Source organism: Ictidomys tridecemlineatus, chromosome 4 (assembly GCF_052094955.1).
Source record: "Ictidomys tridecemlineatus isolate mIctTri1 chromosome 4, mIctTri1.hap1, whole genome shotgun sequence".
NCBI classification, from domain to species: Eukaryota; Metazoa; Chordata; class Mammalia; order Rodentia; family Sciuridae; genus Ictidomys; species Ictidomys tridecemlineatus.
In genome coordinates, this window is record NC_135480.1 from 105,961,184 (window position 1) to 105,977,202 (window position 16,019).

The following is a 16,019-nucleotide window of genomic DNA, read 5'->3' on the forward strand; positions in this document are numbered from 1 at the left end:
AGAATGACTTATAGGGCTGGGGATGTGGCTCAAGCGGTAGCGCGCTCGCCTGGCATGCGTGTAGCCTGGACTTGATCCTCAGCACCACATACAAACAAAGATGTTGTGTCCACCGAAAACTAACAAAAAAATAAATATTAAAAAATTCTCTCTCTCTCTCTCTCTCTCTCTCAAAAAAAAAAAAGATAATGACTTATAGACAATTTTTTCCTCAACGCAAGAATTCCTGATTATATGCCATGATTGCCAAGAACTTCTTAGACCAAATTTCTTTTTTTTTAAAGAGAGAGAGAGAGAGAGAGAGAGAGAGAGAGAGAGAGAGAGAATTTTAATATTTATTTTTTAGTTTTCGGTGGACACAACATCTTTGTTTGTATGTGGTGCTGAGGATCGAACCCGGGCCGCACGCATGCCAGGCAAGCACACTACCACTTGAGCCACATCCCCAGCCCTCTTAGACCAAATTTCAAAATTAAAATGATAAAAAGTATTGTAAGATTTTCCAGTAAAGGGTGTATTTTAATGTGCTTAATAAGATGTGGTGTGGGGCCTCAAAAGGTCCCTGCTTACTACTTGTTAGTTTGTTTTTTCCTCTCCTCCTTCCTTCTTTTCCTTCCTTCCTTCTTTCTTCTGTTCCCTTTATTTTTCTTTCTCCTTCCTTCCTCATTCCCTCCCTCACTGCATTACCTGATCTCCATCTCTCTCTCTCTCTCTCTCTCTCTCTCTCTCTCTCTCTCTCTCTTTCTCTCTCTCTCTCTCTCTCTCTCTCCTCTCCCTCTCTCTCCTCTTCTTCCCCCTTCCTTCCCTTTCCTCATTTCCCTTCCTGTCTCCATCTCTTTCTGTGCCATCCCTTCCTACACTCTTCCTTCCTTCCTCTCTTTCCTTTGAGGGGCACATTTTCATTGCTGTCTGACACTGGGGCAGCATGAAGTCATGAGGAACTCCAGTGGACTCAGGTGGTTTATGTTGTTCTGAAGGATACTGGGCTCATTACTGTCCATTTGGATCTCAGTTTCCTTCTTCACTTGTAAAACTAGCCAATAACAAACCGATTTTGAAAGAGTTTCTGTGAAAATTAATTTGATTACTAAGGTGGATTGTCTGATGCTGGTTATTAATATTTTCACTGTTAATAGCAGTAACTATCCACACTTCACTAGTCACCACACAAACATCTGCACTATGTCCTCTATTCACTGAAACACTCCTCTTCTAAGGTGTGCCAGAATCAAATATGTGATTCCAGTTATTTCCTAGGACTGCTTCTGTCTGTGGGTGATATTCAATATTACCGCAGAGGTGACAGTTGGTTCTGGAGACCTGGGCTGTGTTGGCATCATCTTTTAAGAGGGAGGTTCATGCAAGGGTTCCAGGGGCAATTGGGGACAGCTGGGGGCCAAGGGCAATAGCTACTTGAACTTACAAGCCATAATGGAAACATTTGAATATTTAATAATAAATATGACTGTAGCAGATAAATCACCTGCATACCAGCCTGCCTAACTCCAGTATCATCTGTTGTCAGTTAATTCATCTACTCAGTATGCTAACAGTTAATAGTTTTTGAGCAATTTCTTTGTTCAAAGCATTAGGTTTGACATAGTAGAGAATGTAAGGAAGAGCAAATAAAGATTCTCTAAAGAAATTTATGGTATAGTAAGGGGACTGTGGAAGATAATCAAATAATCTCAGTAAGAAGAGTATAGAACACATATTATAAGAAACAGTACATAGGGGCTGGAGATGTGGCTCAAGCGGTAGCGCGCTCGCCTGGCATGCGTGCGGCCTGGGTTCGATCCTCAGCACCACATACCAACAAAGATGTTGTGTCCGCTGAAAACTAAAACAAAATAAATAAATATTTAAAAAATCTCTCTCTCTCTTAAAAAAGAAAAGAAAAAGTACACTTGTCTTGGGGGCCGGGAGCACGGGGTCACATTTGGCTGGAGTCCATATGGAAGTCTTCATAGAGAAGGTGACTTTGGAGTTGGGTCATCAGATGAGTAAAATTTCAATACATCAGGTAATCTCAGAGACTTGGGAGGCTGTGACAGGAGGATCACAAGTTCAAAGCCAGCCTCAGCAACTTAGCAAGACCCTGCCTCAAAATAAAAAAAAAAGGGTGGGAGGTATATCTCAGTGGTAGAACAACCCTGGGTTTATGCCCCTATTCCCCCACCATTCAATATATGAGTAGTAACAGGTGGAAGTCTAGATGCAAGCAATAGCAAGAGCAGAGCTCAGAGAACAGGAATGGAAGTGCTTTTGAAGACTCTGTGAGTGTACTTGTTTGGGGTAGGGAGCATACAAAATGTTTGGGTGGATGTCAGCCCAATAGGGTGGGTTTGAGCCAAATCATTAAAGCTTAAGATGTGTGAGCTGTGTTCAGTAGGAAAAGAAAGCTATGAACAGTTTTTCACCTGGGGACCCTGGTGTCTAGGAAGTATTTACACGTAAAAGGAGGGGGTGGGGTAAGAAAAGGAGGCCAGGAGAAACTGAAGATGTAACTTTCACCTTTAAGGCTCTTGTTGTTCTAGGTGAGATAAAGAGGGTTGAGCCAGGACAGAGACAAGGGCCTGGAGTGATGACATCAGGGTAAATTTCTTAATAGATTTGTTGATTGATTAAAAAAGGAGCTTTGTAAGGACAAACAATGCACACATGGGCACACATGATGATGGCAAGCAAACCTCAGATCAGCAGGCTTTACTTTATTCAGCATTTAGTGGCGGAGTCAATTGGTGGAACCCTGGCATGGCTCATGTGCAGGGCAGAAAATGGCAGCAGGCTGAAGCAAGGCCATGGGTTATATAGGCTTTGTTTAGGGTGGGACAGGAGGGCAATTCTTGGCATCCATTGTATCGGGCTCCTGCTGACCCATTTGGTTGGAACAGGAATGTCAACAGGGAATTTCCTGTGGCTTTTTATATTGGGGTCAGGTGACCCATTAGGTTGGGGGTCAGGTGCCAGTTGCTGTGCAAGTTCCTTCTGTGCTCCTTTGCTCTGGCTGAGGCCTGGGATTTTAAATGGCAAAAGCTTAGGGGGAATGTCCTTGGATTTATTTTCCATATCCTTGAAGTCTGGGGCTCTCGTGGGTTAAACCCAGGAGAGCTCTACCACTGAACTATACAGTTCAAAACCAGAATGAAATATAGAAGCTAGAAGAGCAAACTGATTGAGAGAAGAGAACCCAGTAGATTTATGTGGCACGTGAGAAACCTACAGGAGAGCCTGAGAGAGATTGCACCAGTATTTTAGCTTGAATTGAATGATTTGCTACCTATCTCAGGAGAGGGCAGCCAGGTAGGGGCTGCAATCAAGAACAGAGCTGCCCACTGGGTCAAAACCGCTAAGAAACAGAAAATTAATGAGCCACCAAGGGCTGCTAAGGAAAATTGCCATTTCCAGGCACCAAAAGGGCAGAGTAAGGCCATAGAGGAGGCCAAATCAAATTTCTAGAGCCAAAACATTCTTCCAGCTCAGGCAGCTGCCCAGCAATTCAGTACTGAGTTGGAGCCTGGATAGGAATTTCCACGCCTTCCGAAGTGACAGAGCCCTAGTGGAACCTTCAGAATGATGTATTCCTCTCTCTCTCACCCCAGGCCCCATTCATTATGTCTGGGTAGGACCTGGGTATTTGTATTTTTCAAGCTTTCCATCAATCTACTTCTCAGTCATTAGTCTAGCAGGAACTAGTGAGAGCACCTGTTCAGAACTGGTCCTGGTTGCAGGCTGCAGGGCTGAGCCTGTGGGTGAGAACCTAGTTTTCTTCTTTTTCTTGTTTTGGAGTGTGGGGAGGCAGGTTGGTGGGGGGGAGCAATGTAAAAAGCTGATCCCTAGACAAAGAAGATTTGGACAGAGATGAAGGTGAGATTTCTGCCATGAAGCTTCCCACAGAGAGGTGATGCTGAAGTTCTGGATGGAAGACAGAGCAGGCAGTGGAAAAGAAAACTGGGCACAAGCACCTTGCAACCAGCACTGCTCTGCCACTCAACTATGCACTTGGCCCTTGCCTCCTGTCTTCTGTTTTAAAGAGATCATAAACTGCATGAGGGTGAAATTTCTTTCTTTCTTTCTTTCTTTCTTTCTTTCTTTCTTTCTTTCTTTCTTTCTTTCTTTCTTTCTTTCTTTCTTTCTTTCTTCCTTCCTTCCTTCCTTCCTTTCCTTTCCTGTACTGGGGATTGAACCCAGGAGGGCTCTACCACTGAACTATACCTTCATCCTTCACCCCCCCACTTTTGTTTTTGGAGGCAGCGTCTTCCTAAATTGCCCAGGCTGGCCCGAGCTTGCCTCTGGCTCCTAAGTAGCAGGAATTACCAATGCACCTGGTCAAGGGCAGGATTTTTTTTTTTAAGTTGGAAAATTTCAAACCTAAACCCAAAGTAGAGAGAATCGTGTAGTGAACCCCCATGTTCCCATCACCCCACTTCCACCATTAGCCACGCCAGGCTGACCTGTATCCCTTTCATCTTGGTCCAGCATCCCCTCCCTAACCACCACTCATCTGAGGCAAATGAAGAAAGAAATTACCCTTGCCCTCTGACCTCTTGTTTTACAATCCAGCCACCCCCCTAGGCTGGTAATAAAAACAAGTTCTGAGGATGAGAAGAAGATCAAGGGAGATTCAGTGGTTTCCCTCTAATTCCTCTTTTGAACACAAAGAGGCAGTCATGAATTTTGCTTCTTCAAATTGTCACCAAGTCTCTGAGCAACACATGCAGACTCTTACCCAGGGCAACGCATGAGGACCTAGCTAGAAGCAGAAGAGCTGCATTCTGGGTTTAACTACAGTGCTTTTCTGCATTCTGAGCAGCCTGTGGCTAATCATTAACAAATGATAGTTCTGCTCCAGGGGGCTACAGCTCTGGAGAGCAGAAAGACGTGTGTGAGCCTCAGCATGCAAGGGTTTCGGTGCAGTGTGTAGGGTGTCACTAGCACTGGAGACCTTGAGCCTGGGTGGTCTCTAAGCCACAGATTTCAGAGACTGCTTTTTGGCTCTCAAGTCCCTGTTCTCAAGGAAATCTCTGTTCTGAGTCTACTACAGCTCACCCTCCCCTGCCCCGCCCCCTTCTGTCGCCCCACCTTCATACCCAATTACCAAGCAGAAAAATGAGAGGGGCAAAAGAATTTCAGCAAAATGCAAGTAGTCATAAATCTCTCTAAGCCAGTTAGACTCTGGTGGTCAAGAAGGGGTCGGGCAGCAGGCATGTGGTGGTGTACGTGCAGAGAAAGTTGCAGAGAAAGCTGGGAATAACGATGGACAAGAGGGATTTCCATACAGGGCATTTCCTTTTTTGGTCCCTATCCAAGGAGTCCTGGTTCCTGAAGTGCCAAGAGGGACTCATCAAGTGTGGAATCTTCTATGCATAGCCTCTACCACCCAAGATGTCAGGAGCAATATTATGGAAAGGTGCTAACATTGTGCTTTGAAACTGGAATACTTAACATCTCAGGTTGTGGGAACCACAGAGTGATATGGAATATCTTGAAGGATTTCGATTTTACCAAAGATTTTTTCTTTCGAAGGAGGAATTAGTGTTTTGTAAGTGATGCAATGGGATATTAAATTTTTCATGAATTTATGAAGACAGACATAAGAACACAAAGAAGTGTCCCAAAGGTAGTGACCTCTTTTCTTTCTTTGTCATTCGGAATTTGGGGGGGCAGAACTTGACAGGTACTACATGATGTTTCCTGGGGTAGGTGAGTTCTTAGGATTTTGCAGTCTCACTCACCTGACTTGTCTCCACTCATCTCCTGACAGCTTGCAAGGATGGCAGTTTTGTGGTCTCCTGGGATGGACTTAAGCCTTCCTGTTCTCTGAGCCTTTGTCCAAACTGTCACTTATGTGTGGGATGACTTCCTGCCTCCTGACAACAGTGTTACCTCTCTATTTCTTCTTACAATGGAATTCAAGGTCATTTCCCCCAGGAAGCTCTAAGTTAAGAGAACTGACTCTCAGAATCTGAAAGAAGAACTAGGCTGAGATGCCTAACCTACATTCCAATACTAAATATTTGCACAATTTTGTATAGGACTCAGCGTATAAAACTGTCAAACACGTGTTTTATTTCATAATCATGACAACCCTGTGAAGTATATGAGGTGAGAGGATTATTTGTAATTCCCATCTACCAGCAAGACTATTGGAGCCTTACAGATGTTAAGGAACTTGCTCCAAACCACACCTCTAGGAAGTGGTTCTTGACTCTGTAAAAAATTTTTTTCGAAACTTGGACATAAAGCAGGAGAGTGACTGCATATCCTTTTAGTGTCTTACTGGAGCACCGTTTAAAAACTCTCCTAAAGATTGTTTAGTTTAGCTGAGTATGGTGGCTCTCACCTGTAATCCCAGAAACATAGGAGGCTAAGGAAGGAGGATCACAAGTTTGAGGCCAGCCTCAGCAATTTATGGAGACCCTAAGGAACTTAGCAAGATCCTGTCTTAGGGGAAAAAGAAAAAGTTTGCAGATAAAGTCTGCTTCCTGGCCATTTAATCTGTGATTTAATCTGTGTAGTCTTCCTGAATCCTGAGTTTAGCTGGGCCCTCTAATTTCGTTGGCTATTCTTGTCTTGAAATTCTGAATTTCTGAACAAGGGCTCCTGAATGTTTATTCACTGAGCCTAGCAAATTATGTAGCCAGTTGTGTCTTTAGGAGAATATACATATATTCTAGGAGACTATATATGGAATATATAATGGACTTTGCTATTTGCAAGTAAGGACTCAGACTCTGAAGTTACATGTTAACTTGTAGATATGGATCTGATAGAGATGCAAATGATTTCTGCCCATCAGAAAAAATAATCTAGGCTTTTATTGCCCTGTGGAACATTTAACTAGATTTGTCTCTAACAAACTTTTTTTGATGTGCTTTTCTCTAGGCTATATAACCTCCTCCTCAATGGCTCTTAGAATCAATTTTCCCATCTTATAGATTCCATCGTTGATAATTATATTACATAAAATATCTGACAAATATTCATTTAATTTTGTAAAAGAATCATGTTTTTAGCTTTTTTTGGAAATTGTGCTTTGGCAATTCCATTTTCCAAGCCTTTTCATCTAGTGGTCACTGAAGTCACACTTTGCTCCCCAGTTGGCTGGTAACACTCACTGATGAGCACTCACTGAGTTCTGTTTGTGCATTGATGTTTATGCATGTTAGGGACAACTTTTAATTTTGTGTGTCTTGTCACTCAATATATTTTGAAAATTCTTTTTAAATTATATATTTTAAAAAATAAATACCACAACTGCATGATTCAAGTTCAAAATTTTTACCTCCCATGACTATCCCCGACATGCAGTTTTCCTAACCTCTAACCTTATACTCTCTCTACATCTTCAAATATGTTTATTTTGGGGGTCTGGGTTTTTTTCCACAAATGGTAGAATATTTTATACTCTGCCCTGCCATTTTTTTCCTTTATTTTTTGTAATACTGGGGATTGGACCCAGAGGCTTCTACATGCTAGGCAGGCACTGAGCTACATCCCCAGTTCTTTTTTTTTTTTTTTTTTTTTGGTACTAGGGATTGAATCCAGGGGTGCTCAACCATTGAGCCACATTGTCAGCCCTTTTTATTTTTTAATTTTGAGACAGGACCTCCATAAGTTGCCTAGGGCTTTGCTAAATTGCAGAGGCTGGCCTTGAACTTGGGATCCTCCTGACTCAGCCTCTTGCTGGGATTATAGGCATGAGCCACCATGCCTGGCCAGTCCTTTTTATCTCGTTTTGAAACAGGGATTCCCTCAGTTGCCCATGCTGGGCAAAAACTTATAATCCTCCTGCCTCATTCTCCTTATTAACTAGGATTACAAGTACATGCCATTATACCTGGCTCCCCACCCCTCCTTTTTTTTTTTTTTTTTTGTGGTGCTGGGGATTGAACCCAGGGCCTTGTGTATGTGAGGCAAGCACTCTACCAACTGAGCTATATCCCCAGACCACACCTGGCCTTTTTTCATTTAATAAAATATACTCATGGTTATTCAATTTTAGTACATAAAGAGCTCTCTTATAGTTGTTTATGGCTCTTTGTTGTCCCATTGGATAAATTTGCCATAATTTAATAATTCTCTTATAGTAGTATTTAGGTTGTTTCCAATTGTTTGATATAACAAAAAATGAAACATTGAATAATTATGTGCCTATATAATTGTACCTTTATGTAGGATAAATTCCTAGAAGTGAAATTTGTTGGTCAAATGACATACACACTTAAAATTTTTGAAGTTTTAAAGTAATTACTTTCCATAATTTACACATTTATTTGTACTTCCACTTCCATTATTTGTACTTCCACTTCAGTTATATATGAGAGCCTTTGCCCACATGGCAATGGAGTCTGTTGTGACATTTTTTAACTTTGAGAGGGGAAATAGTATCTCATGGTGTTTTTTTTTTTTAAGAGAGAGAGAGAGAGAGAGAGAGAGAGAATTTTTAATATTTATTTTTTAGTTATCTGTGGACACAACACCTTTGTCTATATGTGGTGCTGAGAATCGAACCTGGGCTGCACGCATGCCAGGCATCGTGCTACGGCTGGAGCCACATCCCCAGCCCTCTCATAGTGTTTTAATTGCAAGTCTTTGATAAATAATGAGATGAAGCATTTTTTCTTAGATCTGAGAAGGATTGCTTTTTTTTTGAGAACTGATTGTTCATAGCCTCTGCCAATTTTTCTGTTGGCCAGTTAGTCTGTAATATAAGTTACAACTGCTGCTTTTCCCTAGATTGTCCTTAAAACAAAAAACAAAACAAAAAAACCTTTAAGGCAGGTATAGTGGTGCATGCCTGTAACCTTAATGGCTCTGGAGGCTGAAATAGGAAGATTGCAAGTTCAAAGCCAGCCTCAGCAATTTGATGAGGCCTAAGTAACTTAGCAAGACCCTATCTCAAAACAAAAAAAGATAAAAATAAAAAGAGTTAGAGATTGACTCAGTGGTTAAGTGCCTCTGGGTTCAATCTTTGGTATCAAAAACAAAACAGAACAAACAAACAAACAAACCAAAACAAACAAAAAATCCCAGCATTGTTTATGATTTTTCTTTACCATGTGGACTTTTATTTGATATTGTTGAATTTGTCAATATTTTCTTCTTTGGCTTCTAGTTTTCTGTAGTAATTAGCAAGGTATCCTCCAACTGAAATTATAAAAGCACTCTCCCAGGTTTCTCTTGGTAAGTTTTTGGTCTCATATCTCACACATAAATTTTGAACTAGTATAGCATTTATTCTGGTGTTAGGTATGAAGTATGATTTTTAACTTTTTTTTTCAAATGATTACCATATTTCCTAAGCTACATATTAAATAATCTTTCTCCACAAGTGAAGAGCTTGGTTTTACTATTCAATAATTTTCCATATGCACTGTGTTTATTTTTTAAAATTTTCTGTTCTATGCCATGATCTATCTATCCATCCATCCATCCTAGGAATTAAACCCAAGGACTTTTAACCACTGATACACACCACCAGCCCTTTTTTATATTTTATTTAGAGACAGGGTCTTGCTAAATTGCTGAGGCTGCCTTTGAACTTTCGATCCTCTTGCTTTAGCCTCCCCAGCTGCTGGGATTACAGGTGTGCATCACTGAGTCCTGCTCTTGTTGTTTTTATTTTGAGACAGGGTCTTGCTAAGTTGCTGAGACTAGCTTCAAAATTGCAATCCTCCTGCCCCAGCTTTTTAAATTGCTAGGATTACAGCACCTGTGCTATGATCTGTCTATTCATTGCAGAAATGCTGCATGATTTCTATTATTGTGGCTTTGGATACCCTAGTATCTGGAGAGTATAGTATTCTCCTTATCATTTTCTTTTAAAGTATTTCTAGGATATTTCTGTATGTTTATTTTCAATGTCAACTCGAAAATCAGGTTGATAAGTGGAAAAAAAAAAACCCCTCACACTTGATATTTCCTTGAGAGAACATTAAATTTATAGATATGTTGGGGAGAACTAACTTCTTAATAATTCTGTTGGTCTACCAAAGAATGTGGTAAGCTTTCCATTTAGTCAAACTTTCCATTCCATTTAATTTCAGCATATTAAAGTTTTATTTATTTTACATAAGTCTTAAGTTTATTCCCAGATGGGTTTGTTTTGAGATTTGGGGTCTCCCAATGTTTTTCAGGCTGACCTTGAACTCCTGGGTTTAAGTGACTCTCTTGCTTCAGCCTCCAGAGTAGCTGGGATGACAGACGGTGTGTACTACCAGGCTGGCTGCTAGGTATTTTTTTTTTATTGTTATAAATAGGTGTTTTCTGTTATCATCATACTGTCTGTTGTTCAAACATGTGAAAGTTCTCAAGCGTATGAGCCAGCTGACTCAATTTCCTTGTCCTATGAACCAACATCCACACCAAGTACCAGAGTGACCTTCCTGTGCCCTCCTGGGGCCTGGGGCTTCTTCAGGTTTCCTGACCAGCAATGCTGGGGTAGAAAGAGAGAGGGTTGATTTCAATTATCTTCCTAAGATAAAGAGCAGATGATTTGTCATTTGTGGTGCACCGGCTTGTTCTTGGCAACTTCTTTGAAAGTTGGCTTTTAGTGCCAGGGATAGGGCTTCTAAATGGCCTGCTAACACCAACTGTCAGGCAGCTAAACAGCAATGAGTTTCTTTCTTTATTTCTTTTTAAATCAATCAATTAATTAATTAGTTCTAATTTGTTATACATGACAGCAGAATGCATTTCAATTCATAGTACATAAATGAAACACAATGTTTTATTTCTCTGGTTGCACACAAAGTATATTCACACCAGTCATGTCTTCATACATGTGCTTAGGCTAATGATGTCCATCTCATTCCATCATCTTTCCTACCCCCATACCCACTCCCTTCTCCTCCCTCTCCTTTGCCCTATCCAAAGTTCCTCCCATCCTCCCATACTCCCCGGCCTCCATCCCCATTGTGAATCAGCATCCACTTATCAGAGAAAACATTTGGCCTTTGGCTTTTTGGGATTGGCTTACATCACTTAGCATGATATTCTCCAACTCCATCCATTTACCTACAAATGCCATGATTTTATTCTCTTTTAATGCTGAGTAATATTCCATTGTATATATGTACCAGTTTCTTTATCCATTTAGGGATGAGTTTCTTTTTGACTTAAATATCTGAAAGAATTCTCTGGGGCCTGGGGATGTGGCCCGGGTTCGATCCTTAGCACCACATACCAACAAAAATGTTGTGTCTGCCGAAAACTGAGAAATAAATATTGAAATTCTCTCTCTCTCTCTCTCTCTCTCTCTTTCTCTCTCTCTCTCTTAAAAAAAAAAAAAAAAAAAAAAAAAAGAATTCTCTGGGAGGTAACTATCTTCACCTAACCAGAGATCCAGCCTGAATGTAACCAAACAGGAGACTACATACATATTGCAAGGGAAGAGAGCCTGAGCAACACTACTGAAGCATGCAAAAGTTTGATAGCAAAGATCTTTGTATAGGCATAGAAAGTCTGTCTGGTGTCACATGGGCTCATTTAAAAAATAATATTAGTGATTAATTTGTTTAGTTTCCAGAAAAGAACTTACATCAGTTTTAGAATCTCAATTTAACATCATCAGAATGTGGCTAGAATTCCAAAGAGTTAAAAGAAATCCTAGCATTTGACCTAAATGCCCTAGGATGCCTTCTCTCTGGCAATATTTAACACCCCAAAATGAAAATACACAAGCTCCTTGAAATTGCTAGAAGAGGGCCCAGCAGTTTTTCACGCATCTTTTGCCAACGAGATAACACTTTAATTTGGGCCTCTGACTTTTTCTCACCCTGGAGAGGAGGCAGGATTACTTGTCAGAGCTTTGGGGCCTCTATTATCCCTGCTTTTTTACCGGGTATTAGTACAAGAATTCCCAAGAGTGACTTGACTTCCTATACTTTTTTCAATGATACTTGAGAAATTGGGGTTCAGGGACTGGAAACATAGCTTAGAGGTAAAATGCTTGCCTCACATGCATGAGGCCCTGGGTTTGATCCCTAGACTGTTAAAAAAAAAAATGGGGACTCAGAAATTGCAACATTAAGGAGTAAAGTTAGATGAAGCTTTCAGAGCCTTTGCAGAGCATTTTCTGTAACTTATATCTTTATGAAATGTCTAGTTAAAAAATAAAGTCTAAGTTCAAAAGTTTAGTGACTTTGTCTTAAATCTGTGACCTGATTTTTTTTTTTTTTTTTTTTTAGCTCTAGGGATTGAGTCCAGGGGCTAGCCACTGAGCCACATCCCCAGCCCTTTTTATGTTTTATCTTGAGACAGGGTCTCACTAAGTTGCTGAAGCCAGCTTTGAACTTGAAATCCTCCTGCCTCAGCCACCCAAGCCACTGGGATTATAGGTATGCACCGCGGTACCCAGCTGTCTTCATGGTTTCTCAAGGCACAGAGCTGTGTCAGACAAGAGTAAGCCGAGGTGGGTACCTGTTTTCCTCAGCTGCCAAGAAACACATGCACTAGATCTGCCGGAGTCACTCAGCTATATAGAAGCCACAGCATCACCATCCTGTCCTCCAACCGGAGGTTTCTGGCTAGCTTCTTTCTCTTTCCCCTACTCTCTCTTTTATTCCCTTCCTTCCTTCCTGGATCTATGTGACTCCATGCTCTGAATCATCCAAGTCATGCCTTTTCATTTATATTCTTTTTGACCCAAATCTTAAGAGTATGAAGTAAGAAGGAAGAGAGCCAGCTGGAGCAGCTGTCAGCTCAGCAGAGAGTCACTGACCTTCAATGTGTGGACCCTGAAGACACACCCTCCCATGGCTTTCCAGGCTGCTCCACATGCCTGGTTTGACCCATTTCCTCCTGGCCCTGCCCTCTGCTCCAACCTCTAACCTTCCTCCTCCCCTCTGCACTCTCCACACCCTCCACCCTCCACCCCCATCCTCCTGGCTCTGTCTTCCAGCCAACCCTACTAGGACTGGATGGTAGACCTTAACCCCTTACACCCTGACTCACCAAAGCCTTTTAGGGGGCCCTGAGATACATGTGGGAGAGTCCACAAGTGCTGGGTGCTGGGGAGACAAAAATTAAGAAGACATATCCTGGCCCTAAGGGACTCTCAGAAGCTCACCCTCAGTTCCTTCAATTGTAAGAGTGAATTCAACTGGGGGCTCCTATCTTTGAAGGAAGTTTACCAAAAATTCAAAGAAAACCCAGAGAAGAGGAGGGAAATATTGTTACAGAGCTGGGGCCCGCCACAAAGCTGAGGCAGCTGTGGAGGTCCTCTCTTGTTCCTGTGATCATGCCAGAAGAATTCCAGACATGTTGCTAAGAGTAGCAGTCATGACTTTTTTGAAGGGAAAGGGAAAGGGAAAAATGGGACACTCGAAAAGGAAAGAGTGTGTCCTTTCAGAGAGAAGAAAATGGCAGCCCCTCCTGCTCTCTAGTTTTATTGACGAGTCCCAAGGGGAGTTTCCAGAATCCCGCCCAAGTCCACCTCTTGACTTTAGACTTACAGCAAAATGCCGGTCAGACATTCAAGCCCTCACTGCATATAATAATTCTAAGTCATTTTTGGCCCATGCTGACGCATTCTAATTAAAACCTGTTCTTACAGATTTTATGACTAGGGGGAATTATCCTCATCTCCCTAAAATCTGATCACAAAAGTCTTCCCCCTTCAGGGCAAGATGTGTTCTTATTGGCATTCTGGGTCTGCATTTCTCCTGCAGATAACAGGTTGTTTGCTGAGGAATGTAACATCCTATTGACTTAAGTCATCAAGGACTGCAGTTAATTTGCTTTCTAAAAGATAGCTTGTGGGGATTGAGAGAGTGTGAAGTGAGGATAACACACAACATAGGAACTGCATGGACCTCCTCAATGGGGTGGTGCTCACGGAGTTGGAGTTTTTAAGGAAATTGGGTCCCCCCTGGTTTTGCCTCTACTATCTGCCTCCTGAATCACTTTGTTATGCTTTGAGTAGCCCTCAATGAGCTTTCTTTTTGAGAGTCTTGATGTTTTGATTTTCAGTTGCCCTTCACTGTCCTTTCCCTGTTCACCCATTCTTGGCTAACTAGTTAGTTACCTAACAATATGACCAAGAGCTGATAAAGTGACCTCCGTGGAGAAGGTGCAGAAGAACTAGACATATTTAGCCAAAATGTAACCATCTGTAAGGGAGCTGATCATTTCTTTCCATGCCTTCTTTGGTCACAGAGTTCTTTTCATTCACTTTCATAACTCTACATAAGTGGTCTTGGCCAGGACAAGGAGAATGGAGCCTTGGGTTCTAATCCAAGCCATTAGATGGTTTTTGTGGCAAATGCCACATCTGCCCTTATGCACTGATTTCTTTGGGAAATTGTACTTTCTACCTCATTAGGATAATGAAAAATCACCATTTATATATACATTTCAATTTTTATTGAGTACCTTATATATTAGGTACTTATTCCTAAGTAAGTCTTTTACATAATACTCTTGAAAGGTGGGTGTTAGCAACCTTCACTCCCCCTACATCCTATCCCCACAAGGTCCTGGAGACCTTGGTATTGAGACAGCTATGCAAATTAGGGAAATTCTTCCATGGCTTGACATCCCCATCCTGGTCCTCTTTTAGATTGCTTCATCACAAACATTTCCATCTCTGCTTCTTACCTTCCTCTTTCCCCATTCCATGCCCCAGTGAAATGAACTTTATTCTGTTCCAAGTACATGCCCCAGGCTTTCCTATTTTTCTGCTGCTTTTGCTCAAATTCTTTGCTCCATCTGGAATGCCCTTCTGTCTGTCTCTCCCTCTCTCTCTCTCAGCCAAATTTCTCAGTATGACTGATCCTCATGGCCTTGTGTAAAGTCCCTCTTCCCCAGGAAGACCTCCTTCCAGCTGGAAGTGTTCATGGGACATTCTTTCTTTTTAGTGGACTATTCCTTATTTCTCTTTATAGACATATGCTTTCTGAAGCCTTCAGAAAAGAAAAATAAGTTCATAAAGAGAAATAAGTTCATATATGTTTCAGCTTTACTTTTGAGTCCATAACACAGGATTTCATACGTAAGAGCCATCGCTTCATAATTCAATGAATGAATGAATATTCAGATCTTGAATGGAGGACTGAATTGTGTATGGTTTTAAGTCAAAGATATACCGGGACAGTTATATTTGTTCGCTTATTAAGCATATACTAGGTTTGAGGACATCTGCCAAGATTTATGACACAATGTTTCTTAGAATTTGTGGTCTCTAACAAACAAATAAGATTTAATATCTCCTCTTCAGGAGACACACATAAGCCAAAGTTTAAAAAAAAAAGGGAGAAGAAAAAACACATTTAATATGATAGATAAAGGAGGAAAGGTATTTATGATAGAAATTGCAAATAGGAAAAAGAGATCCAAAGTCTGACAAAGAAGAGAGCATTGGACTGGATGTAACTGCCAAATTCAAATGTTGAAATCCTCACCTTCAAGGTGATGGGTTAGGGGGTGAGGCCTTTGAGAGGTGATTAGGTCATGAGGGTGGAGCCCTGGTGAACTGGATTAGAGGCCATATAAAAGGGCCCCAGAGAATTTGCCAACCCCCTTCCTACCATGTGGGGATACAATGAAAAGACAGCCATCTGTAACTGAAGAAATATATTTTGAAAGGGTAAAGTTTCTAAGCTGGAAAGCTTGAATGTAAAAGATTAGGTATTATTAAGTTCCTCTGTTACACCCAGAACCTGGAATTCCTGAGATAGTTAAAACAACGCCCTACTGGCCATTTAGCCTAGGGCCCTGTGCAGTTTGTCACAGGGCCCCAACCAATCAGTTTGAATGTGTAACCCGCTTAGGAATGACCAATCACCCCCCGCCCGACCTGTTCCCGCCAATGAATGTGCCAATCACGTCTCAGAGTTGTTGTTCAATTTTCCCGCGCCTCATGATGATTTGTTCTGATGTATGCAAAGCCCACCGCCCTCTCCAAAAAGTGTACTTAAGCTCTGCTTGACCTTTGCTCTGGGCTCTGGGCTCTGGGCTGCTCTCCCTTCATGAGTGAGTATGGAGCCCTAGCGCACTGGAATGGATCCCCAATAAAT

The 16,019-nt window shown here is 41.5% G+C and overlaps 1 protein-coding gene across 4 annotated transcripts in view; it reads left to right on the top strand.

Annotated features, from left to right (window-relative positions):
- The window catches only part of LOC120889738 (uncharacterized), a 185,272-nt gene that overhangs the window by 116,693 nt on the left and 52,560 nt on the right, over positions 1 to 16,019 (top strand). For 2 of the 4 annotated variants that reach the window (XM_078047196.1, XM_078047195.1), the window contains exon 3: positions 12,265 to 12,415. The exons of the other annotated variants lie outside the window; for them this stretch is intronic. In XM_078047196.1, the coding sequence (XP_077903322.1) occupies positions 12,265 to 12,415 (151 nt within the window). The remainder of the gene's footprint in view (positions 1 to 12,264; positions 12,416 to 16,019) is intronic. 4 annotated transcript variants of the gene reach the window in all.